Genomic DNA, 27,283 nt, shown 5'->3' with positions numbered 1-27,283 from the left:
ACCCTAAACCCTTTGGTTCAAGTCTAATAAAGTGGTTATTCCTAAACTTTTGCTTGATTATGTGAGGAGTGACAATTCTCCATGGGGAAGCCATGGCATGAGGTCTACTCGATCTTGACGCCATGCCATTTTAACAGCCACTTGGTCAACTGGCATATAATGTTGGTGGACTCCTCATATGGTCATTTGGATGCAATCAAAGGGCTGAAGAAAATATATGCACTAGAGATTTTTGCTAGTAGTATTGAGATAGATTCATCGTGAAATGCAAAGTAACTTTGTTATTTTTTTCATTTAGACTTAAGTTTGTAAAGTAAATTTGTTTATTATTGCTCCAAACCATTAAGTTGTAAACTTTTGAATTATGTATAGCTTTACAATTGTGGAAATCATATCTTTTGTAGATAGATTACACAATTGTCAATCTAGAACTAAACATGAGTATAGCATACGGGCATTGCATGACTTAGACATTGCGTGACTGGTTGATAAGATATTGTGTGACAATTTTTTAGGCACTGTGTGACTAGATATTAGGCATTGTGTGATTGGTTGGTATGTATTGTGTGGCTTAGACATTGCGTGACTGGTTTTGACGCATTATCAGGCATTGTGTGACCTATATCCAGCATTGCACTACGTGACTTAGGCATTGCATGACCCTACATTTGACATTGCATTGCATGACTTAAGCATTACGTGACCCGACATCCAACATTGCATTATGTGATTCAGGCATTACATGAATGGTTTTTTGGCATTGCATGATCAATTTTTAGGTATTGTGTGACTGGTTATTAGGCATTATGTGACCCCACATCTGGCATTGCATTATATTAAACATGATTGACTTGCAATTTAAGGCTTTTCAACACTCAAATTAAATGTTTGTCAACTTGAATCGTCAACATTATAAGCAAAACCATAAAAAAGAAATTAAGAAATTGGCAATTTCTTCCCATATTAAGTGAAGCAAATTAACAAAAGTTTATAATGGTATTCCTCCCATCAACATTCTCATCCTTTATTCTAAAATTAATCAGTTTCTATGAAAGGCTCGCTTCCTTAAGAAACAAAAAAGTAAGAATTTTCTTGAAAATAATGGAAATATATCGCAACATGTTTTCTTCTTTTTTTCTCATTTTCTTTTATAGTTTGGGTATTAATTACCATATGCTTCTATCAATGGCAAGGCATAAGAAAACTAACTAACAAATATGTTCATTGATCATATTAAGCATTAATGAGACACAAGAAAACTAATTAATATATATTTATTGAAATGTAATTGACAATGATGTTACATGGTTAATTTGTTAATAGCAATGGACCATACATACTGGGATAAACATCAAGTTCATAAACAGTGATCAAAATATCATAAAAAGAGTATTTTGGCTCTAGTAATTAATCAACATACAAATTATGATATATGTGATGCACTTCATTCTAAGGAGCCATATCTTTGTCTACGAAACCCAATACGTTATTAGAGTTTGTCATTCTCATTAGTTAACTGTTGCGTGTGTGCCTAGGTTGTCAACAAGTTGAACATGCTTTCGATCGTCGTCGTCATTAAGGCATTGACTGACTAGAAAATAGTGCTAGATTTGTCGATGGAACTATAAACAACATTGGGCAATTTTGTCTATTATGATCGTAGCTCTTGCATTGTGTACATATGTCTATTGAAATCATGTTCATCTCCATCGTAACAGCCTCATCCAACTGATGGAATCTTTTTCCTCTTAGGTCTTTCGCTTGACCTCACCAAGGTGGTGGCAAAATGACAATTTATTTCACATCAAGGGGGATTTCCCAATCGCTAGGATGCCTAACTAGGTGAAGGGGAACAGCATAACCCTCCACCCAAAATTGAGTCTTGTAATAATCCAAGCAAAATTCAATGGCTGTACACTTACTACGAAGACAATGAACTCACAGTTGAGGAACCATGTAAAAGTTCAATTCATTACAAAGCAAATAAGAAACATGGATATTCATACCTTATTGTGGCTACAAGGGAGTAAATTGGTTTGGAACTACTCACATGAACATGCCTTGATGGACAAGTTTACTACTATATCCTTGCTCCAGCTTATAACTTGGAACTCTACTCGATTGATTACTTATATAGAAAAGTGACATGTTTAATTAAATCATGTGTTCAACAGATCGATAGCCTAAGAGTTGAGGGGTATGGTCAAATTAAGGGCCTTCTTATGTCATTCATGGAACGAACGCTGAAACATGCCTCTAATACACTCGATCAAGAAGGTGATTGGCATTTTTCTTGTCCGACTTAGACATGAGTTATACACTCCGCAATATTGGATGTCATAAGTTTATAATGCCTTATCGGTGACCATGCACGTGCCCATCTCTCAAGGCGTAATTTCATGAAGTGGTCATAAGCATCTTTGTAAATTTGTTTCAGTTGCTTCATATGTCTATTGAAATCGGCTACCCTGTAGCAGTTAGTTACAAAAGTGAAAATCCTTGCAATGTCTTTACGTTTGTACTTGTTTTTTATGTTTTTTTCCAAGTGCTAATCGCATAAACTCTGGTGCGTGTTATGGTACACTTTTTCAACTACATTCTTAATGCCAAGATGTTGACCAGAAACAAACATTGCATTTTTATGACAACCAATCGCATGACACAATTAGGCAAGAAACCATGACCACGACTTTGCATCCTCAACGTGCCTAATGTTAAATGCAATTGGATATATCTGTTCGTTCGTGTCTTTGTAAACAATACCCAGATACATGTTCTGGTAAACCCTAAACGAAATACTCTTGAATTTGCCTTTCAGATGTATGGTATTGATAGCAACTACTATCCACATTACAACCTTGAACCTGCGGATACATGCCCCGTACGCCCATAAACAATATTTGAATTATTGTGCCTGATCGGTAGCCACAATTGTGACTGTACTAGGATTTTCTTGTACTAACATATAAAAATTCAAGGGTAAGAGTTGGAATTACTCCTCTGGGGGACCGAAAACAAGACTCTCTGCATACTTCTTCGTTTGCTAGGCCTTACCATACAAGCATTACAATCCCCACTTGTGATTCATCCCTTCTATTATTTTCTTAGGTTTCAATGGTGTTACATTATTTCTTTACAGCTTGAGGGATATAAGTTCACCAATTAACCTTGCGTTCGTTGTTCAGTACCTACCTTGTAAACCATCAATCGTACACGTGTGTACCTTGTGGAACGTGTGAACTTGCCAATAATCTCCGTTAGGCAACTTTGTTGCACGCACAACGAACTTGCATGCCTTGTCCTTATAAGCAACCTCAAAATGAGCGCGATATGACTTTTTAACTTTAATCTTGAAATGCTCTTTTAGTGCCAACATATTCAAAACTTGTTTTAATTCAACCTTGGAGGGAAACACTTTTCCTCAGTATAAACGATCATCAATTGATCTAGACTCCTCGGTGGTAATTGTTTAGAAGGAGATCATATCTACACCCCAGAATAATCCATTGATGAGATACCCTTACATTTACTCTTTCCTAATCATTGTCATCGAGTGAACGAATCTCGTTGTCACCAGCGATGGTGTTGTTTTAAATAGGATCATCACATTGAACATCTTCTAAGACAATAGTTGTGGCATGTTCTGTACCACCATACACATGATTGCAATCCGGAATGTCATTGTTGTCACCCCTATCTTCCTCTAAATAATCATCCTGCCCACCAACATAATTGTCATCATTCAAATTAGTAGTGTCATCTTTTACATAATCATTATGCATCTGATCAAATGCATAGTCATCACTCATTGCCATAGCAATGTCATTTGAGAATGACAATGTTCCCACTACAATCTCGGGCGACGGTTGTATTCATTAGCAAGAACAAAGTATTTGGTTTAATGCACAGGCTAATTAAAATTGTGCAGATAGCATTTGCAAACACCTCATGTGTATACAGGGCTGCTTAAACTTATTGCATTCATTGATGGTGATTGTCATTATTATCAATTAAGGATTGCATGGTGTGGTTTGTTTGAAGTAATATAAATCTGATTTAGGTGATTACTATGTTGGGCAGCTTATTCATGTGGCATAACATTTATATGTCATTCCTTAACAATCACAAACATTACAATTCCCCTCTCATCTCGTAGAATACTTGCTAAATCTTCATCTTCCCTGATAACCGGGCATGAAATCCCTACAACATGACTGAGCAATGCATGTAGCTCGATTTTGTGAGTTTATTCTAACAACATCTTCAACTAGTTTCATCAAGCCCGAAAACAACAAATCACTCTCAACACCCTTCACTTATGTCTCACCACTCTTGTAAGTGTCATCAACCCAATGACCACCGTATATAATTGTAAGCTTCACATTTGGCATGCCGCTGAAATTTAATAGAAAATAAGTGTCACAATCAATTTGTCAAACACGTGTCACAAAATGCTTAAAATCCAGTCACGTAATGCTTAAAATTCAGTCACATAATACCTAAAATTTAGTCACGTTATGCCTAAAAATTAGTCACACAATGCCTAAAAACTAGACATGTAATGATTAAGTCACACAAAGGTTAAAAGGCAATCTCGCAATACTTAAGTCGCACAATGCCTAAAAACCAGTCACGTAATACCTACAACCTAGTCACGCAATGCTTCAATCACACAATGCCTAAGTTACGCAACGCTTAAAAAATAAAGACACAATGTGTCACGATCCGAAACTCCTATTGAGCCTGTGACAATTGCCGCGACGTCCCGATTGACATTCATTACCTGGAATGTTAATTGAAACCTCGCAAGGCTTAACATCAGTTTTTCTTGCTTCCCCTGTGGATATTAGTCACTAAAATTATGTTTTGAGAGATTATAAACTATTTCCAAATCAAAACAATGGAAAAATATTTTTTTCTCAAAGTATGTAGTTTGCGAGTACAAAACACATAATTCATGATCAAAAATAAGTTTAAACATCTAAAACCTTCATTTAAAATGAAATTTTGATTATTTGGATATAATAAAAAATAAAAAAAAATATTCAATAAAATATTCTATTTTCTTATAAAAAAATATTTTTAGAGTTATACGTAAATAATTTTTTTGCAGCGTAAAAGAAAAATAAATTCATACATACTGTAATACAGTAAGCCAGAGTATTTGATTTAATTTACAATAGCCAGTGGGCCCCTGAATAACTAAAAGTAATAAAGACTGTGAACCTATAGTTTGGAGGATGCAAATCCAATGATAGCCTTGATGAAATCAGCTATCTACAGCCTATTCTGAGCCTGAAATTGGTGGAAAAAAGGGTGGTGAGATTATATAATCCCAGTAAGTAAACAAATACTATCTAAAATATCTAAAACTGAGTAAATTGAGACAGATAAAATAGTTTAACATACTGTAATTCATCACCTTTCAACTCATTTCAACCAAATAAAATCAATTCATATAAATCGAGTAATCAACATAGCTTATGAATTTCTTAAAACTTTGGCTCGTGCCAAAATCATTCTCATACTCAGTTATTAGGGATACCTTGATCGAGAGCTATCCCAACCGAGTCCGCCAAGGCTGTTAAAAAGTTATGTACGCATAAATCATGTTTTTATTTTGAAAACATAGTCGTTCCTTGGCGTTGGCTGAGTTCACCCTCACGTGGTGGTTTGACGTGAAGTGAACTATAAAGTGTTAACCTCAGGAGTTATCCAACCGCCCCTCTCATACTGAGGTATGAAAATAATAGGATTACCGTGCCCCTCTAATAGGCTGGTCCATGGAACCCGTCCACTGCAACGACTAATTTATAACCCACCATATAATAAAATTTGCGATAACATGACATGGTAATTATTTTATTTTATAATCTCTTGAGGAAAATTAACAGTTCATACATTTTCAACACATTTACCAAATCAACCATTCATGCCAATATTATCATAAGCCATTCAATTCAAACCATGATTTATAACACATGAAAACAGTCTCCAATTACTCTATTTTCAAACCATCATTTCATTTCAAGACAATTTTATAAAACACAAGGATTTATCGTTTAACTCATTTTCCATAAAATCATAAAATCGGATAAAAATCACTTTAGATAATTAAGATGATAGTAAGTTTACTCACTATTTCGGGAGTCGAATTCCAAATATTTCGATTCTTGATCCTCGAGTACTATCTCTTTACTTTTGCCAGAATGCTCACCACCTAGACATAATGCACAATAAGCCATTTACTACATTGTGCTAAATTGTTATAAAACCAATTCGGGCTTTATACTAATGTATGAAATGGGATGCAAATTATTCGGATTATCATCTAAACACGATGTTCTACACAAATTCAATTGTGTACCTAAATAAAACGGTATTGGCCTAATTCGATCTATCACTCGATTAATTGGCCAATATATCCAATTTAACTCCAAGTAATTCCATTTTTCTCCCAATACTCCAAATCATCAAACACAAATTAAATAACTTGAAATATGGCAAAAATCATCCTCACATTTTCTCTTGGAAATTTCGACCATAGTGGGTGCATCAATACTATGATTTTTTCTACTTGATTTTCTCACCGTAATTTATCATTTCCTAACCAATTCACTTGAAATAAAATCAAAATCATCATCCACACTCTACATGGAAAATTCGACCAATGATGAGTGATGAGAGAAAATGAATTTTTCTTGCTTGATTTTCATGCTACACATCACTAACTAACTAAAAACACTAAAATACATTGAAATCTAACCAAATCAAGCATCAAAATCTCTCTCTAAGTGTTCGGCCAGCAAGGGATTTATCATGCTTTCATGTGATTTAACCATGAAAAATAAGAAAAAATGCTTAAGAAAGATAGATCTCAAGCTTAATTGAAAAAATCTTACCTTTTTTCACTTGTTCCCTTGAATTTTCACACTTTTCCCTTGAATTTTTCCACCTAGGGTTTGTTCTTCCTTTTTCTTCCTTTGTTCTTGCTTTGGCCGGCTATAATGAAGAGAAATGGGCTGATTTTGTGCTAATTTATAAGGAAAATAATAAATGGATGAGATTTTGACTCATGTCACCATTCCATTGGTCCATGTGTCATACTTAGCCATTAAGCAATCTCTCTTCATCACTTAAATTTTCTGAATTATCCATGATAAAATTGGGTAAAATCCATGTGCTGGACAAGTGTTGGGTGGTGTAAAATTACAATTTTACCTTTGGGTGGCAAAATGACTATTTTACCCTTTATGCTCGAAAAAATGCCGAAATTAAAATTTTTCACTTCTCAAACTCAAATTATACTCCAAATGATCAATCTTAGTCAAAAATTTCATCCAACACTCACATCTTAACCTCGGGTAGCAAAATGATCATTTTGCCCCTAGGTCATGAAAATTCCAATTTGACTCCAAATCGGTCCTCGAACTCCGAATCACCATTTTAAGTCATTCTGGGGTTTTAAAATTCTCAATTTCATCTTAAAATCTCTATTTGGTCTAGTTCGAGGCTTAATTCAACTTAATTGTACCATTTGGTATATTGTCGTCCTTTAACGATTTTTGAGGTACCCAAGTAAGCAAACATGCATTCTTATGTAAGAATGACATAATAAACATATTGTAGAGCTGGGCTTGACACAATGAGCTATTGTCGCAATGCCTAAAAATTATAACGCAATGCCAATAACTAGTTGATTTGCTTGCTCGCAGTTAGGTTTAAATTGCCAAAGTCATATAGTATTTTAATTTACAGATATATCTAATCAATATCAACCCTTTAACTTTGGGGTTCTATGAATATAAACCAATAAACTCAAGAACCAAAAACACATACCTTGATGTCATCTCTGTTTTTTGGGATGACGAGAAATAGCCAGATGATGAGATAGATAGTATTTGGCAAAAAAGAGAAATCGGGCATTTAATTTTGTAATTTTTGTCTAGATGGCGGGATAGAGAAAACTGGCACTATTTAATTTGTCTGAAATTGTTTAAAGGGTATTGTTGTCAAGTCATATAAAAAATTGACTAAAAACAGTTAAAATTATAATTAGAGATATTTTTGAATTGAACTTATGAAGAGAGTTATTTTTCACAATTTCCTCAAAAACTTATTTAACTAATATGCTAAGATGAACAACTTGTTTTAGTATATATATAAGGATATATTAATAGCACCCTATTAACGGATTAATCTTGACATATGAATGTTAATAACATCATTAAGAATTAAGTACTAATGATTGTTCGACTTCACTTCCAAAATATGCAAATTCTCAAAGATCTTGATTTAAATTATTGGTCGTCTAATCCACGTAAAATTATTCTTACTATATGATAAAATATACATATAAAATACAACACTTCCAAATATTTAGTATAAGCTCTCTATGTAATAAAAAAAAAAGGTATTTGGATAACATAATAAAAGGGAAACTCATACTTGAAAAGTTTCTTATTAAAAGCAAGTCCTACAAACCGTTTATTTAGAATAAAGTCTTGTTGAATCATTCTTTATTTAATTGGGCAGTCTTTCTTTACCTTTCTTTGAATTTTTAATCATACTTAACTAGCTAATTAACACTTGCTCATTGGGTCTGAGGAATTAGGTAGAGATTTAAGAGTTTCAAAAGTGACACATGCATGCCTCATTAACATCAAAAGTGTAATTTTAGATTCCCATCATAAAGTTTTAAAGTTAGATGGATTATGCTTTCAATCATACTTCCATGCATTATTTTATATCAAAATTCAATAGATATCCCACCCAATAGTACTTTAAAAAAATATAAAGCTTGGGAATGCTCTGACTCATTGATTTCCTTTTGGTCTTCCCAAAGTACAATGTGTGTGATTTTTTAATTACTTTGAATTTTCTTAATTATGATCATTATGTAGATTAGTAATAAAAATGGATTTGAAACAAAACCTGGAAACTATATAGAATTGGACCAATTACAAAACCCAATATATATAAATATATATATATATATATCTCATCAGATGGATAAGAAGGTGGCTTCATTAGTGATGTGCAGTATAGTTTTTACTTGAAAGTGTTTGATTTTGAGTCTTTTTTTTCAAAAAAAAAAAAAAAAGGAAAGAGGGAATAGACATTATTTTGGAAGAAACCAACACGAAAATTAAACCATTTAATTTTAGATGAATGGAGCATGATTAAGCATGGATTTCATTAAAAGTAAGAATAGAACATGCAAGCATGTGCACAAATGCATCTAAAATTAATTAAAAAAAAAGAGCAAATAAAGGGCTAATAATGTGAATAATATGCCAACATGAAAAATCAAGGAAGAAACAGCAGCAAGTGCAAAATAATAATAATAAAAGTCTTCATCCCATCTTGCTAATAAAATGACAGACTCCAATTTTATTAAAATAAAAAATAAAAGCGGTGATTTTGATTTTTATAATATAATATAATTGAGTAAATTTCATTTACGTTTTTTGTGATTTTAATTTTTCTCACATGATATCTTATAATTTTTTTTCAATTAACATCCCATGGATATCTTTTCCATCTATTCGTGTCATATGAATAATTTTTATTCCCACGAGGGGATTTGCTTAGTAAAATTATAAAAATACTTTTAAATATGAATAAATAAATTAATTTTGAATTAAGGATATTTTAATTATTTTATTAGACAAAATCAACCGCCTCACGTGTTCATTGTAAAAAAAAAAAAAAAGGAAATCACAAAATAATATGGGAGAAAAAATTGAACTCACAAAAAATATAAGTAGAATTTACCCAATATAATTTTGATGACTAGGTTTGATTTGGTGATAAGCACCGGCATCCCCTGTTTGTTTAGGGTTGAAACCACGTCATAGAAACTTGGTGAGACTAAACCTACTCCTGCGTTGGCCACCAAAGTGTGTATGTATGTACAAAGACTATAATAAAGGTACAGTCAACCAAAATCAGGATTTTAATTAATTAATCTCGTCCATTTGATAGTCAATCAGATTTGTGAAAGCACAATCTGTTCACATGAGGGTGCAGGATTGAGGGCACACGTGCAACCACGATTAATGCACAAACAAGAAGAGCAATTATTGCCTCAGCAGATTCACAACAAGTAGCCTATGCTTAAGTTCAGCTGTGCTTGGAGCACTGAAATAATTCCGAGGCGAAGGTATCCATATAATATTACCAAGCTGATATTTTGGAATTCCTAGCACATGCATGTTTTCATGTATTTTACTATTGCACCACTCTTTTGTGTTGCTTCACTTTTTTTGAGTCTGAATATCTTTGAAACAACCCAAACCCCAATTTGCCTCTTTAATCAGAGTTTTAAGAAGGATTGTATTGAACAATCCCAAATTTGAAGAGAGTAGACAATACAAACGAGTGTGTGCATGATTAACACAAAAGCAAAAGTTTTATGGGTCTCACTTGGAACCAATCTAATATTATCTTCGAGCATTTTTATCATTTTTCTACACAGAATCATAAAGAAGTAGCTGATGAAATCAGATCAATATATTTTAAGGGCTGTTTAATGTTTTATAATGTAACGCAATTGTAAGTATATGATTATAAAAAATGTAATTGATTAGGTTCAGTGCTGTAAACTGTATCAAAGTCTGCTCAAGAGATAGTGCGAAGCTTCGCTTTGGATTGAAGACAGTGAGAATAATAGACTGCTCTTGTGAAATGCTTTGGGTGGTCTCTCCAAATGATTTTGTCTACTTTACCCCTTTATGGAGTCTTTTCACACCGTCCATACAATACAATATATATATATATATATATATTTCCAAGAACTTGACCAGGTAGCTTCCACCGCCAAGAAAAACGAAGAGAAAGTCCAACTAAACCAAACATTAGACCAACCAAATTTATCGTGTTTTGTATCACTGAATTCATTGTCTCCGTCCATATTTTTGTCTTGAGATTCTGAAGACAAAAAGTTATTCCTTAAAGTGGGACAAAACCTCAAAGTAAGAAACATATGGTCTGCTTAATTTCTGTGAAGGAATGGGGATGGAATATCTTCTGATGCTGATTTTGCACTTTATATATATAGTTTTTGCGGGAAAGAATATAATCTTTAATTAAAAAAGTATAGATTGGTACATTTCTCCAATTTTTTTCCCCTTAATTGGTAATAGAAGAACGGTTCATTTGAAATGGACATTGTTGTTAGCATTTCCCCTTGTCTTTTTCTATTCTTTTATATATGCTTTGTTACAAGGGATGAGAATATGATGGTGCCAGTCATACGCAGGTTGAGTTAAAGACAGTAAACAGGATTTTTCATCTCACCTGTTCATTTAATTGGGCCTTGACCCTTGGGGTTTTCCTGTTTTTGAAACTTTAATGACCAAGCTGGGCTGTCAGGCTCTGCATTAACACAGGCCTGGAGAAGCTAGGCCTGATTTTTTATGTAAATAACCTCAATCAGAATGCTTTTCAGCCCATGAAGTTTCATAGAATTTGGATATTAGCTTAGCTAATAGGTAGCCTATTGATCAAGGCATGAATCCCTGAAAGCAAAATATTTCACCTGATCACTGCATATATTTATTCATTCATTCAACTTTCTGATACATTATTTCTCCTGCATTCATCTTTTGCAATACAATTTGGTGTCGTTTTATCTTTTACATCATGTGACATTAAAGAAAAGTGCAAAATCTTCCTATTTGTATGGAAGTTGGCTGACATAATTTACTAGGCTGCGATGCAAGCCTTTGAAGAGGGAATTTTAACCAACTCAAGAAAATAGCAGCAGCCTTGTCTATTTGCTCCCGGTTCTAAGCTATACCTGCTATAGTTTCTTCGATTTCCCATGCTGAATTACACAGTGTTATAACAACTTGATGATGTTGTACAAGTCTTTCAAAGAAAAGCTTTGATCAAAAAGACTCTCTTTATTGGACAAGCTCAATATCATAGCAACTTCTATGGATCCGGCTTGCAAAGGAATTTGATTCACAACTCTTGTAAAATAGGCAACAGATAATTGTGTCAAGAACAATAAGGAGGGAATACAAATAGGCAATCAATAACCCTTCCAAAGCCATTGAAGAATTAAGCCCTCCCAAAATCTGGTAAACTCTTATGACCCTGAATCGAAACAAGGCTTCAATAGAAACAAGACCCATATTTGTTGGGAGAAACAACAAGAGAGCCATAGAATTTTTACCTTTTCGTAGCAAACAAGCCTTATAGATTGCTACATGTCCTTTACAAGTTTCCATCCCTGCCACAACCAAAGCTAAGTTGGCAACCACTATCGTGTTGGCTAAGAAAGAGTAAAAAACAGCTCCAAAAGCCGGTAGAATCTGGCTGATATCTGGCAACCAAAATGTTTTCAGAGAATTCAAGGAAATGAAAAGGAGAGGAAAGGTTGCTGAGGTGATGGCAATGATGAGGACTAAGCTGCAAAGGTGTGTTAAGAGTAGAGGTTTATAAAGTGATTTGAAACTGGAAAAGGGTGCTTGAAGAGATAGTTTGTGCTGATTGAAAGCTTGAATTATAGACGCTTTTGCTATGATGAAGGATGAAAGTGCAAAAGGGAGACTAAAAAGAAAGGGAAAAACAGTTTGGGATTTGAGTGGAGAGGAGAAAGGAAACCCTGCAAGATCAAAGATGGAATCCAATTGAGCATAGGTGGTTTCAGAAAGAAGTGGTGAGCTGTATGTGATAAGCGCCTGTGAAAGAAGGACAAAAGCTGAGAAGGGAAGCAATAGGAGAACTGGGATGGTGGTGAAGTGGTGAAAATATTTCAGAAAGGTATGGATCGAAGTTCTAATGATTTTTCCTGCACAATCCATCTGAGCAGAGGGGGTTTCTTTCGTTCTGTTGAGGTGATGAAGGGTTAATTCCCCAAGTGATAAATTGTCTTAAGGGAAAAATGAATAAAAAGAAAGATAAGACAGACAGACATTGATGTATTTCCTACTTGTTTGCTAGATTTTTTTAACCTGTTAGGTTACTTTTCTTCACATCTTTTGCCAACCACCAGAAACTAACACAACTGCCAAGTTATCTGGTAATAATTATGGCTATCATAGCCTAACATTTAACTTGAGATACTTAAATTTTCCATAAAAAAAAAAGAGAAATTAATATAAAATCATACTCTTCCTTTTACTATCATATTTCTTACTAAGAATGAATGTGAATTACGTGTCCATAAATATATCAAAATATAAACTTATAAATTTATATATTTATTAAAGATAAATCGATAAATGTTAGAGTAAAATCATTATTTTAACGATGAAACAAAACTTATTTATATTCAAATTAGTCTAATTAAATTATGGACTAAATATCACGACGGATGCAAAGAGATGGTGATTGAAAATGCTATTGTCTCCATAAATAAAATTAGGACTGGAGATGGAAGGTTCAAAACTCTGTTTCGGTCAAGGATGAGGAGATAGCTATGGGTGGCCATCCAGTCCCTATGCTATTCCAACCAGTAAATAGATTAGATTAGACTGAAGGAGCTTTAGAGAGTAACCTTGCTGATGCAAGAAAGCCTAGTTGGGGACATAGCTTAATGGCCACACCTTGTTTGTCTAAGCTTGCTGCAAGAAAATTAGGGTAAAAACACATGGTGGAGTATATCATAGTTTGGTTGAAGGGAGCGACCATCAAATCAATGGTAGGCCATGAGAATGGTCACGGTGCTACATAATTATTAATTACTTTAATAGTAAACCGTAAAAGGAGATCCATGCATTTTATTCAATTAAGTCTTGTGATATGATGAAGGGATTAAAATAGTCTAAACCCCTCCACTTGGGGATGGTATATATATTCAACATATTTATGATGTGGTGCTTGAAGTGATGAACAAAAATTTTTGTTTCAAGTGAATCCCTTAGTAAAATAAAACTAATTAATAAGACCCAAAGACTAAAGGGCATAGCTAGTAACAATGATAAATTAATATCAGACTAACTAGCTTTTTGAATCTTAAAAATCCATTGTCTTGTAATCAGGGTCCCTAGTTTATCACATACATTTTATTTCATTTATTTCAAATTTTGAGTTTAAAATTTTAATATATTTTAACTTTTAATTGTTAATCTTTTAAATTATTTAGAAATGTTAGAAAAAGAAAAAGAATATATGCCCCCAAAATCTTTTAAATTGTAAAGTTTTTTTTTCTCTTATTCAAAATAAAAATGTTGCTGCATGCTTTTGTCACAGGGTTTAATCAATTGAGTTTAATAAACATGAAAAGATACCAGAACTAAACTTATCCTATATTTGATAGATTATTTATTTTCTTTAAAAAAGAAAAGAAAAGCTTGGTAGTACTAGAATTTTAGAGCTGATTTAACAAAAATGAACATACTTGATTAATTGCATATGTAATAATTAAAACTTTATAAAATTTATGGATAAAGTATATATTATAAAGTTAACTACTCATATTAGACTTGTAGACCTTTTTAGCCAAATATACCCCCACTGATTCAACAAAAATCCACACTTCTTCCCGCTGGGGGACGACCCGATGATCAAATAAATCTCAAGGGTACTTACGTCATATCATATTAAAACAAATGAAAATTCCATAATCTCTCCTCTGAATTTTTGCCTTGAAGTTTCAACAGCTCTGGTTTTACTTTATTCCTTTCTTCAACAGATTGGCTATCACATTCTCCTTCTCTCCTCTGTAAGTCCATTTCTCTCTCTTTTTATGTGTTTATCTTTTCTATTTATTTTTCTGTTATTTTCGTTTGTTTTTCAATAATTAGATTTGTTTGCCACTGGGGTTCTTGAGAATTGAATTATATTAGGATTTTTTTTTCTGGGTCATTTAAACTTTCAACTATTTTCTTGTATTTGATGATTACCCAGTTTAGTATTGGCTCAAAGTTAGGTTCTTTTCTGCTGGAGCACTGGAAAAAGAGAAATTTTGGTTGTTTAATGATTTTATCTTGGCTCCTAAATGTCCAAAAGGAAAAACTGCAATTTTGATGTTAATTGGTCTGATTTTTTATTGAGATAATGAATATCAAACTGCTCAATTTTATGTTTCTTAAGCTTGGTCTCTGCGTTTGGATTTTGAGCTTGAGAGGTCATCAGGTTGGCTTGTAAGCAAAAATAAAGTTTAGTTCATTGTTGCATTTAGTAGTAAATACTGTTTCTTCGTGTATTTCTTTAACATCTTTATTGGATATCTGAAGTGAGAAATTTTTTGTTTTTTTGCCTTAGACGATTCAGGTTTATCTGCAACGTATCCTAGAAATTAGTTAAGGGTTTAACTAATATGTCGTCCAGGCGTCATGTTCGTTACAGTCCTTTGGCTGGTGATGAAAATGATTATGATGCGAACGAGGGAAGGCGTTATGACCCGCGATTTGATTATACACCAAAAGCCTTTGATAAAATCCCATGGAAGTCCATTGCCCTTGCTGTCTTTTTGCTTTGTCTTGGATCCCTGCTTCTTTTTCTTTCATTTTTCATCCTCACCGGGCATATGGGAGGAGAAAAATCACAAGCCTATGGCCTTCTAATCCTCGGGATTCTTACTTTCCTTCCAGGTACACAACTGATTCAACAATAAATGCTTTAACTAAATGGTGAATAAAAAGTATTCAATTATGCTTTTATCTTATCTTTTGAAATGGGGCTTTTGTTTGACAAGTTGAAAGCATTTCTCATAGTCATGCTTAATTTACTTGTTTCCATAATGACTGATATCATAAATTAATAATATTTTGTTAATTAATGAAGAACTGGCAAGTCAGGGTTCTCAAAGAGGAAAGTTGTTAAGAGTCCTTGGATAATAATTGAATGCTGTAGTATTGAGCTGCTAGGAAATGCATGAAGGGAATGGCTGATCATTTACATCTTTGATGAACTATGCTGTCTTCCTTCCAAAAGTTTTATGCCGATTGTGGATACTTATATTGTGCTCTTAGATTTGCTTTACTGGACAAGCATGTTGGTCTACCATTTTTAGCTTTTGGCAGAAGGTGGGCTGGTGAAATCATATTTTAAATGTTTCAAGTAAGCTGTTTGTTTGACTGGACTTGAGTAGATCAATTGGGAAAAATGCTTGGGAAGTTTTATGAAATTGCTAAAGCATCTGATGTTAAAGTATTGATCCTTGATGTTGTGGTTATTCATAGTCATAGAATGTTGCATTTTCCCCTTTTCTTTGTATTGCTGCTCTATGGGAAGTTTACATTGAAGATGACATTACCCCTTTGTTTGGATGGAGGGAGAGGATATGACAGGAGTGGAAAAGCGGCTCTTAGGACGGGCAGAAGATCTCCATTCAAATCCTCATTTTTTTTATTCTTGTTCCTTCAAGTTTAGTGGGAGAAATTCTTCTTTTGACTTTTTCTTTTAAAGATGAATATGCTTTTGTACTTTCAGTTTTATGCCCAATAATTGTGTTTTCACCCAAATACTAAGGACATTTTTTTTTGGATTGGGAGAAGGGGGACTCGAATGCTTGGGTTCCCCAAATACTAAGGACATTAATGTCAAAGAGATGCTAACTTATCTCATGCTTTCCTCTTCCTTGCTCTTTTTTACTTCCCCCTCATTTTATTGCATCATTTTTCATTCCTACCTCCCTAACATACCGTGAAGTGTGAAGCTTTTCTTTTTTCTTTTAGTTACCAAGGGACTTCACCAGTTATCTGGCAAGCTGTAAGCCTGTAACAAGAAAATTGTAATTGCATTTATTCACACACTCTACTTATTTCATCATGCCCCGCATTGGAACGAACATTCCTGTAATTAGGAATTACATACCAAAAATAGTGCATGAAGCAATGGCATATGATATGACACAACAAATCAGTTTTTCAGCATTGCAGGACAAATAGATTTTTCAAAACTGTTCTGGAAAAACTTATGAACCATCTTTCTGATGTCTCTTGCAAGCTTCTAGTGATCTGCCTTGAAGTCATCTTCAGCTAATATCAAACTTCAAAAGAGATTGACGAGCATTTGATGGATTTGGAACTTGTATGGTGCAGGTTTTTACGAGACTCGGATAGCATATTATTCTTGGAGGGGAGCTGAAGGATATCGCTTCGCTTCCATTCCAGATTATTAGGACATGTGCCTTTTATGATGTTCCTGGAATCAAAGCATGCCTTGCCTCTATGAGGTGAAGTGTATCCCTTACATCACACTTAAGAGCTTTTGCCTACAGAACAATCCCGAGTCTGTAAATTGTTTAATTTTGAGTGTAATTTGTTTGTTATTGTAAGCATGAGGCAGAAAACATGTATGATTAGTTCAAGATTCTTTCTTCTTCTTCAGCCATTTACTGTCCAATAATCTTATGTTTGATTTGCACAAACCCTTTAGCCAACTTTTTCCTTTTAATAAAAGTAGTTGCAGCAAATGGACAGAAATATGCCTCTTCAAGTTCAAGGTGGACTAATTTGAAGGAAACTTATATAATAATAATAATAAAAGTAAAACTATTATTTTGTTTTGTCCATATCAAACAAACCAAACTTATTGTCCGATTGATGTGTCAATGCCAAATCTTTTCTCTTTTGACATGTAACTAATTTTATTTTTTCCTTTACTTTTTTTTTATTTGAATAATACTACTAGTATTGATTTAATTGAGGCTCAATAATGAATAATTTAAATTATTTAAAATTAAATTCTCGAGAGCTATACTTTATGTAACCGGATAGATCCTATTTTATATATGTATATTAAAAAAAATAAAAAAAAGTGTTTGACCCACAAATAAGAATGTAGTGCCTCTTCTAAATAAAGCAAACACTTAATATGTTTTCAGCTGTGGATTCCTTTTTTATGAATTTCACTTCGTTTTCTTGTTATATGAAAAATAACTTGTAAAATTTTAATCCCTGATTTGCCCTCATCAAATAACGAAATGCCGCCTCGAATCTATCCCTTCAAACTCGAAGATATGTACGACAAAAAGAAGGGGGGCGTCAATGTCATTCTGCCAAATCCCAAGGGCAACAAATTCTCTTCCCCAATCAAAAAAAAAGAAAAAAAGAAAACAAAAAGATAGCCCATTTTTGGACCAATAGGAAAAATCCTTCTAAACTCTCGTATTCTCTCGTACTTGCTCTTTCTCTTCTCCGATCGGATTCTCCACCAAAAAATACCCTAGCCCAGGCAGCTCCGATCAAATCAGGTAATCTTGTAATTACTCTTCATGATTTTAACTCTCTGCTTTGCTTGATTTTGATTTTGATTTTGATTTTGATTTTGATCTTGATAATGATTCTTTTTTTTTTCTGATTTGGTTTAGGAAACAAAATGGATGGATCAGGAGGAAGAGGAGGAAGTGGAGTGGATAATGTCTTACCGAATTACAAACTTGGAAAAACGCTTGGTATTGGTTCGTTTGGAAAGGTTAAAATTGCTGAACATGCTTTGACTGGTCATAAGGTTGCTATTAAGATTCTTAATCGGAGAAAGATTAAGAATATGGAGATGGAGGAAAAAGGTAAATTTTTTAAACATATTCCATTATTCACTCATAATTATCATTTTTTTTCTTAGTTTTGAATGATTTATTTTCTATGTTTTTGGTTTTTAATGAAATTTTTTAGGTTTTGTTTGGTGGTTGAAGTAAAAGAATAAAATGTAAAACTTGAGAAATAAGAATATAATTTTATTAGAATGACAAAATTAGTGATTTTTTAGTTTACTGTTTATTAATTAATTGATTTTTTAAGTTTGTTGTTTTGAATGACTGAATTATTTAGGTTCTTTTTGGTTTTATTTTTCTTTTTAAATACGAAAGTGATTGATTCTTAAATGATAAAATATTTTAATTTTATTGTTGTTTTATTAGAAATAATTCATTGATTAAAACAAGATGAAAACCCTTAGTAGCTTTTCTGACCCATCTTTTGTGTAAATCTTCGGTGCATGAATTCTTGCATAGAGTAGTGAAACTGTATATGATTGATTTAGAGGCTAATTTTCTTGGTGCAGTTAGAAGAGAGATCAAAATTTTGAGATTGTTTATGCATCCTCACATCATACGACTCTATGAGGTGATAGAGACAGCAACAGACATTTTTGTGGTTATGGAATATGTGAAGTCTGGAGAACTCTTTGATTATATTGTAGAGAAAGGAAGATTGCAGGAGGATGAAGCTCGAAACTTTTTTCAGCAGGTGTTGTCGGATATTCTTGTATATTAGTGTTCATCTACTTGTTTTTTCTTCTGATAAATTATTTGAGTGTACTAATTGTTTGTTTGGAAACAGATAATTTCTGGGGTGGAGTACTGCCACAGAAATATGGTCGTTCATCGAGACCTTAAGCCAGAGAATTTGCTTTTGGATTCTAAATGCAATGTGAAGATTGCCGATTTTGGCTTGAGCAACATAATGAGAGATGGCCATTTTCTGAAGACAAGTTGTGGCAGCCCAAACTATGCTGCCCCAGAGGTATGGATTTTGTGAATCAAAATTAATGATGGGTTTTTTACATTTATGGTCATGAAAAGGTTGATTGTTTAGTCTTCTTTTATCTAATAGAAAATTTTTATCATGTTATGATGGCATTTTCTAATGTATATTGATCTCCATTTTTATAGGTTATTTCTGGGAAATTGTATGCTGGACCTGAAGTGGATGTATGGAGTTGTGGTGTTATATTGTATGCACTTCTTTGTGGGACCCTTCCTTTTGATGATGAAAACATTCCCAACCTCTTTAAGAAAATAAAGGTAAGTGGCATCCTTTTTCATTTTCATAGTTTGAGATGTCTTTTATGTCTCTCTGACAAATCAGTCCTTTTTTTTTTTGAAAGGTGACAAATCAGTCTTGATTGTATGGTTATACTCATCTGATCCTTCACTTGTTTGTTTCTTAATTTTCTCACTAATTTCCAAATTTGATTTTTTTTCTCATGTTTCCTACCTCTGCTTAACTCCTGAATGTGCTGATACCTTCAAATTTTCATTATTTGTCCTTCAGGGTGGCATATACACTCTTCCAAGCCATTTATCTCCTGGTGCTAGAGATTTGATCCCACGAATGCTTGTAGTTGAACCAATGAAGAGAATGACCATTCCTGAGATACGCCAGCACCCGTGGTTTCAAGCACATCTTCCGAGATATTTAGCTGTTCCCCCACCAGATACAATGCAACAAGCAAAAAAGGTTGTTGATTTTTTTATCCTACTGTCAACTTCAGTTGTAAATATACTTACTTATATGCTACTTTATTAACCCCGAAATGGATTGATGTGAAAATTGACCATTCTGGTTTATTAAATTTGCCTAGACTGCATGTCCTTGTAAAGTTCTGAATGTTTTCCATTTTTGGATGTAGTTTTGCTACACTGTGATACCATGGTTTGTGTCATGTGGAAAACAACCCTTTTGAGCACTCTTGCCATTACTGTTAAAATGGGATACTTTTTAATTATTGAGTTCTCTCCTTGTTTGTCATTTGACTCTTGGGAATGGGATTGCTCCAATAAGTTACTTCCTACTATTCGCTACACCCTAACATCCTTGTTTTGGTTGGTGACACAAGCCTTGCCTGAATAGTTTCTTGATCATGTCTTAAGATTCAGCTGTAGCCATTTGGTAATGCCTGAAAACTTCTGAAGTCTGCTATAATAGATACTTTAATACTTGTTGGTTGTTATTTTGTCATGTGCTAGTTCCTGATTGAAAGATAATTACAGATTGATGAGGAGATCCTTCAGGAAGTTGTGAGGATGGGATTTGAAAGGAACCAGCTGGTTGAATCTCTTCGCAACAGAATTCAAAATGAGGTTTGAACTTCTTCCAACTCCTTGTTTTCATGGTTTTTTAAGCATTTCTGCTTATGCCTTGAGCATCTTCCAGGGAACTGTTGCTTACTACTTACTATTGGACAATCGATTCCGAGTCTCCAGTGGTTATCTGGGAGCTGAGTTTCAAGAAACTATGGTGCGTTTTTATTTGTACTTTTAATATTTATTTGCAATATCTGACGCTGCTCATGTTATTGGATTGATTAACATTGCTTATCTGAAGATGCCCATGTTATTGAATCGATTAACATTGCTTATCTGAAGCTGCTCATGTCATCTGATTGATTATACTCATGGAAAAAATTGACTCATGACTTAATAGAGTCCACTGTTGAGTGGACTATTTCTGTTAGATTTATTGATTGATATAATCTTTCTTCTTCCTTTGCAGACTTTCATATGTAGTTGGAATTCTAATTCTTTTTTCCTTCTTTTGATTCATTTTAGGAATCTGGCTTCAATCGCATGCATCCAAGTGAACCTACTGCTCCAGCTGTTGGACACCGCCTTTCAGGATATGGTGATTATCAAGCTGTGGGTTTAAGGGGCCTTGAGAGGAAATGGGCTCTTGGACTTCAGGTCGAGTTTTGTTATTTTCAAGCTGTTTTCCCACCCAGATCCAACCTGCTATTACATCTGATAGTAGTTAATTAAGTGATTAGACATCAATTGATAGGCATTCTAAGATCTGTGTTTTTATTTCAAATAATGACTGCCATATGAAAAAATGAAGTAACTAGCAGGAGAAATGTGGTTGATACTTTTACTAGTTCAAAAGTTGGGACGATTGAGACTAGATTCAGTATGTAGTACATGTGCAGTACCAATAGTGGGACTAGTTACTTTTATGTGCCAAAGGTAGACATTGCATTATTGATGATCATTTTCACTGTTTTTATTTTTGTAGTCTCGAGCCCATCCTCGTGAAATTATGACAGAAGTTCTCAAAGCTCTGCAAGAACTCAATGTCTGTTGGAAGAAGATAGGGCATTACAACATGAAGTGTAGGTGGCTTCCAAGCATTCCTGGTCATCACGAAGGCATGGTTGACAATCCTGTAAACAATAATCACTACTTTGGGGATGAATCAACCATTATTGAAAATGATGGTGTTATCAAGACGCCAAATGTTGTCAAGTTTGAAGTGCAGGTAACGGCTAACTTATGACTCTGATAGTAAATGAAATTTTACAAGGAAATTGTGTGTTTGCGGCTGATGCTAGAAGTTTGATGTTGCCCTCGATAAAAGTGCTAATATGTTTTCACTGCTATGATTGTTTACAGCTTTACAAAACTCGTGAGGAGAAGTATCTGTTGGATCTTCAGAGGGTTAACGGGCCACAGTTTCTCTTCTTGGATCTTTGTGCTGCATTTCTTGCTCAGCTCCGGGTCCTCTAACATGAGAAGGCTATATTTACAAGGACCCTTGTCCATGAACCTCCTATGATGCATGTGAATAAGAACATTTGATGTATATAACTCATTTTCTTTTTGTTTTTTTTTTTTAGTTTGACTAAACCTTCACTTTGTTCTTGTAACCCTCCATTTTAGATGGGTGATTGTGGAGTCAGTCCTCAACACTAGTGTTGGCCAATTACTGTGTTAGTCCAGGTTTGTGACACAGTTTGCCCTAATCATAACTAGGGTTTCCACAATATTATGGAACCAAAGGGAAATTTTTATGAATTATCATATGATAGAATTAACCTTGTGGTCTTTTGGATGTGTGTTTTTTTGGGTCTCGAAAATCATGCTTTAATGTTCACATAAGTAAAAAATTCTGATGGGTTGGACGTGCTTTTTCTCTCCCCACTCCAGTGTTAATGGAGTAGTTTCAGCATTTAATAGCTAATCATTTGTCCTTCATTTTATAAATGTGAAGGATTTATCTGTGAAAAACTCAGCAACTGAGCATTCAACTGAAAGTATGAGAAATTGTGTTAGCTACAGAATGTTGCTAGGAAGTAATTCTACCAGCGGCCAGACTATGGTGCTTTGTCTGTGACATGATAAGCGAATTTTATCATGAAACTTGAACAGAATCCAACTTTAGGTTTGGTTTTAACACTTCCATTTGGAGGTAACCATTACTAGGGCAAACCTTGATCATAACTCATAATGAATCAGGACAACACAGATGAATAGTTTTTGGGAGAAACTAGCAGGTAATCAAGATATGTTTTTATGGAAGCTTGGGATCAAGATTTCCCTTGTCTAGGCCTTAATTATACTTCATGTGAAAAATGCTTTTTAACTCCAAATTCTTCAATTTTCATGATTGCTCATATATGAGAAAAAGGAAAAAGAAATCACTACACGCAAAACGTTGCTCGTGCATGTAGATCAGCGTTGCATGAAATAGAATGAATATATAAGTTATGAGCTGAAGATCCTATATGTGTTAGTTGACAAAGCAGATGGGTGGAAGATCAAGTGAGCTCCACAGAGATTCACCATCGTTTCCTGCTGAAGAAGCCCCCATTTCCACTGAACTTGGAGATGAAAACCCCATATTTGAACCTGAAGATTCCACTGAAGTTTGTGGGCTTTTTTCCTGTTTTTTCCCCATCATTTCTGTATCATCTTCTTTCACAGTCTTCTCTCCTTTGTTCTTCTCACATGCATTTTGAAGCTTTGTTAATTGTTCAGATCTTGCTCTCCCCATGACATTTTCTGAACCAAGCTTTAGCCTCAACAATTCTGATATCCCATTAAAAGCATAGAGAGAAGCTGAGAATTTGCGTTCGTATGTCATTCTCTTCATGGCAGCTCTAATCATCGAAGGCTCATCCCCAAAACTCTCTGGCTCCATTGGTACCTCAATCTCTTCAGCAATCTGGAAAGGTGAGTAGTAACAAGGTGCTCCAATATCATCCACAAACTGGAAATCCAGTGCCCCCATATCATGGCCTTCTTCTCCATCTTCATCTCTTTCCTCTCCCACACCATCACCATCAAACCTGGAAGATTGAGCCGCATCGCTGAAAGTGCAACCGGAATCCAATTCTCTCCTTGAAGAATCTTCATTCTCAGTTAAACATGATTCAAGACTTGTTGTCAAGTAGTCAGCAGCATTTGCAGTTGTATTATTGATGTTATCATTTGACATGTAACAAACTTCAGAATCATTAAGAAAATCAGGAAACTGACTATCCAAAAAATCTGTTGTATCTTCTCTATACTTCTCTGCTTGCTGCATCGGTTGCTGGTTGATAGGTGGAGAAGTAGGCAAAGGAGCAGAGGGATTTTTCCTTGCTTTAAGCCTTTGGAGAAGGAGATTAGTAATCTTTGAAGAAAGAGCTGGGGTTGAATTAGATGATGGAGAACAAGGCCAGAAGTTTGTTCTTGTATTGGCTCCGCGAAGCAAGCAAGCAGCCTCATCATAGGCCCTGGCTGCTTCCTCTGCAGTATCGAAAGTGCCTAGCCACACCCTTATCTTCTGGATGGTGTCTTTAATCTCAGCTACCCATCTGCCTGATGGCCTTTGCCGGACACCAACAAATCGCTTCCTAGCTCTCCTAGGTCCTCCTAGTGCAGCTGCTGCTGCAGCTTCCTTCACCATTTCATCCCAAGCCATTGTTTGCTCACTAGTTACATCTTTCTCTTCCACCACTTGACCAGCCTTTCTTTTCCTAGCCATAATTCTTCCTTTTTTAGAATATCAAGTGAGTTTTCTTTCTGTTTCAGTTATGGCAGATGATATGCTGCTTTGGTTCTGTTCTGTTGGTCTGCATTTATACGAAAAGAGTGAAGATCCTGTCAAATGAGAAGAGAGAGATTTGAAAAGGTCTAAATGCTTGTTCAGACCTTTTTGTTCTTTTACAATTTCGGCTCCATATCAAAACACATGGATGTTCCTCGCTCTCTGTATGATGATCATGGAACAAAATATTATATATATATATATATTGATTAGATGATTGATGCATTTCAAGTAATTTTGTCCTGACCAAGTCAAAGAGAATCTTTGCTTCCATTTGGTAAGTTCTAAACACTTAATTTTAAACAATATTTCTCAATTGAATGAGTCATCACTTGTTATAGACCTTTCTTGAATTTCTTAGACAAGTGCGTACTGCAAATAATTTAATAGCTTTAACAGTGGAACATAGAATTCATCACTGTCTTGAAAGAGACTTATTGTACCCTTTTTATTTGTATGCCTTGGAAAACTAGATGCATTTTAAAACCAGTGAAAATGATTTCCAACAATGCTAGAAAAACCATTATGTTCACTTGCAAGCTGAGAATTATTGGCTACCACAGTACATAACCAGCAGTTTCCAGATTCATTAAAATCAAACGAAAATCTACATTTCTCTAATCATTGAATTGTTATTTGGGGTGCATTTGGCACTTCCACAATGTTTGAATCTGCTATACCATTTTCCTTTTATCTGCAACTGATACTTGTTACCTCTTCCCTTTCATACTAGCCACTCTCTCAATGGATTAGAACATTTGATCTTTAAACATAGACAACTTTTATCAGACAAGAGATTGCTGATATGAATATTTGGTCCTGGAACTTCAACATATCCAAATACTACTTCTACATTCTTCTGTCTTCACAGCTATCTAAATAACAAGAAAAGCACTCATTTTTCCTTGGAATAATTACCCCACAAACTTGACAGAAGTGTGATATTGGCAAATGTTATTCCATTCATAGTGTGAAAGGAAGCCTGCAATGTCACTTTCAGGGCTGCAAGAGGTCAAGGAAATTACCTTGGGTAAATAGCCCCTAGTACAAAGCAAGGAAGCCAATGATCACTTTGCTCCTGTCACTGCTGATATAAGTCAAACAAAACGATTCTTACAAAGTTCCACTGCCAATATGCTTGTTCCAGGCTTCTAGCCACTAAAGCTGATGACATTAACATTACTTAATTATACAATCTTTACTACTAAGTTTTTTTCCCCCTTAAATCTTTTTGATTAAATGATTGATTAATCTTGTTTACTGATTTCAATATTTTTGATGGGGTTTTGATTATTCAATTCTTTAAGTAGAGAAAATGACATTTGGGAATAGTTCCAAATGAGTGCTCACTGTGAAGCATTGTAAAGGGTTATTTGCTATGAAAACTGGTTTATTTGTTCTTAGAAAGAATAGAAAATATCAAAATGGTTATGATAAAATGGTTTATAGTATGGTAGAATAATAGTCTTAAGATTAGCACATCCCATTAGATACTAGAACTATTCATTAAATAATGATCAATTTATATGGTTAAAAACGTATCAGAAGTTTAATTATAATTACAAAGCTAAACAAGCATTGAATTTCAATTAAAAGGGTTTGAAATTTTAAATGTAAATTGAAATTCAATCCAAAATTAATTAATGTTTAATATGTAGTTGACCAAAATCTGATAAAAGAATATATGGGAATATTGTACTGCTATAACCAAGAAATTTGAGATTATTAAAAGTTCCCTAATGAGACAAAGTTCCCCTTTTTGTGTTTTTTATGTTGTTTTTTTATATCATTGAAGTTAACCACCAATGAGACCTTTTGTTTTTTTATTATCACTTTATAAATTTATTTATACCCTAAAATAATCTACCAAATAAATAAATATAGATGTTAGTAATATCCCTTAAGAGTGCAAAATTTTGGGATTGACCTTTGTGCAATCTAGCTCATGTTGCCATGTGTATTATTTATGATGCTTCATAATTATCATTAAGATAAAAAAAATTAAGAGTTGATTAAGCTATGAGAGCATGAAAATGTCAATGACCATTGTTGTGCCTCCACGTGGAGGGCCAACAGAAAATCAATTGTCTCCTCAAATATGAAGATCAAAATATTCTTCATGGTCAAGGCCTAAGAGAATATTAAAACATGGCCTACAACTCTTAAGCCATTTGATCCTACTTCTTATTGTGTAATTTAAAACATGGTTTCCACTTCAAAATTTAGAGAATATACCACATGGAGCATGAAATTTAGAGCATAACAAAAGAACCCACATTTTCTAATCCATTTTCTTATTATTTCTTGTTTTGGTGAAAAAAAATGCTACTTATTAAGCAAGAAATAATAACTTAAAGACATAACTTGCTGAAAATGTCTCCGTTAAAGGTATGACCAATGAATCAGTTGATCTATTCATTGTATAAGTCATCAAGAAGGGATTTGGGATTTGCAGCTATAAACAATTTGTCCCAAGTTGCAATAAAATGCAAAATTGTTGGCCTCCTATTGACCCTTTCAAGGGAAGGACAAGATACTGCCTTTTGTTTGCTGCCAACTTTTGATTCCAAAAAGACCCAAGGTCTTACAGACTAACTTGTTCTTGTCTGGTTTGGTGAGACCTTTGCCTTCTGTTGCTTTTGTAGCAGACTTTCTTGCTTGTACGTTTCTGTGCGATAATCAACTTTTAGTTTATCCAAGAAAACAAATACAAAAACCTTTATGACATCTATTGGTAGTGGAAACACAAGACACTCACATTAATTTCAGTAAGCATGATACATAGTCTTAGCAGA

The 27,283-nt window shown here is 34.1% G+C and overlaps 4 protein-coding genes across 6 annotated transcripts; 2 read left to right on the top strand and 2 right to left on the bottom strand.

The window, feature by feature from the left end:
* Window positions 1-11,536: 11,536 nt before the first annotated feature.
* Window positions 11,537-12,884, bottom strand: LOC18601576 (uncharacterized; the record flags this gene model as incomplete). The annotated part of the gene is made up of 1 exon (XM_088805237.1): window positions 11,537-12,884. A coding segment is annotated over one exon (975 nt), but the record flags the coding sequence as incomplete, so codon positions are not given.
* Window positions 12,885-14,532: 1,648 nt separating this feature from the next.
* Window positions 14,533-17,292, top strand: LOC18601575 (transmembrane protein (DUF872)). Of its 3 annotated transcripts, none has more exons than XM_007032559.3 (3): window positions 14,533-14,677; window positions 15,220-15,548; window positions 17,001-17,292. In XM_007032559.3, exons 2-3 carry the CDS (start codon window positions 15,275-15,277, stop codon window positions 17,078-17,080), a joined length of 354 nt encoding a protein of 117 aa, XP_007032621.2. In that variant the 5' UTR covers window positions 14,533-14,677; window positions 15,220-15,274; the 3' UTR covers window positions 17,081-17,292. The 3 variants fall into 3 exon arrangements, with proteins under 3 accessions (XP_007032621.2, XP_017974152.1, XP_088661247.1); XM_018118663.2 differs by having other exon boundaries at window positions 14,571-14,677; window positions 15,229-15,548; XM_088805121.1 differs by lacking the exon at window positions 14,533-14,677 and adding an exon at window positions 15,081-15,098.
* Window positions 17,293-18,020: 728 nt separating this feature from the next.
* Window positions 18,021-22,390, top strand: KIN11 (SNF1 kinase homolog 11). The gene is made up of 11 exons (XM_007032558.3): window positions 18,021-18,154; window positions 18,272-18,469; window positions 18,964-19,148; window positions 19,242-19,424; window positions 19,574-19,705; window positions 19,956-20,141; window positions 20,675-20,764; window positions 20,838-20,921; window positions 21,233-21,364; window positions 21,693-21,935; window positions 22,070-22,390. Exons 2-11 carry the CDS (start codon window positions 18,280-18,282, stop codon window positions 22,181-22,183), a joined length of 1,539 nt encoding a protein of 512 aa, XP_007032620.1. The 5' UTR covers window positions 18,021-18,154; window positions 18,272-18,279; the 3' UTR covers window positions 22,184-22,390.
* A 651-nt stretch (window positions 22,391-23,041) lies between these two features.
* On the bottom strand, window positions 23,042-24,507 carry LOC18601573 (uncharacterized). Its single transcript, XM_007032557.3, has one exon. The coding sequence runs from the start codon at window positions 24,423-24,425 to the stop codon at window positions 23,187-23,189; it is 1,239 nt and encodes a 412-aa protein (XP_007032619.2). The 5' UTR covers window positions 24,426-24,507; the 3' UTR covers window positions 23,042-23,186.
* Window positions 24,508-27,283: the final 2,776 nt, after the last annotated feature.

Source organism: Theobroma cacao, chromosome 4 (genome assembly GCF_053813885.1).
Source record: "Theobroma cacao isolate CCN51 chromosome 4, ASM5381388v1, whole genome shotgun sequence".
In the NCBI taxonomy this organism is placed as follows: domain Eukaryota; kingdom Viridiplantae; phylum Streptophyta; class Magnoliopsida; order Malvales; family Malvaceae; genus Theobroma; species Theobroma cacao.
This window is presented reverse-complemented; position numbering and strand designations above follow the sequence as displayed.

Coding starts and splice junctions, on each gene's coding strand:
- LOC18601575 (XM_007032559.3), top strand. CDS start 15,275: ATGTCGTCCAGGCGTCATGTTCGTTACAGTCCTTTGGCTGGTGATGAA. Junction 15,549..17,000: donor GATTCTTACTTTCCTTCCAG/GTACACAACTGA, acceptor TGTATGGTGCAG/GTTTTTACGAGACTCGGATA.
- KIN11 (XM_007032558.3), top strand. CDS start 18,280: ATGGATGGATCAGGAGGAAGAGGAGGAAGTGGAGTGGATAATGTCTTA. Junction 20,765..20,837: donor GCAACAGAATTCAAAATGAG/GTTTGAACTTCT, acceptor AGCATCTTCCAG/GGAACTGTTGCTTACTACTT. Junction 20,922..21,232: donor CTGAGTTTCAAGAAACTATG/GTGCGTTTTTAT, acceptor GATTCATTTTAG/GAATCTGGCTTCAATCGCAT.
- LOC18601573 (XM_007032557.3), bottom strand. CDS start 24,425: ATGGCTAGGAAAAGAAAGGCTGGTCAAGTGGTGGAAGAGAAAGATGTA.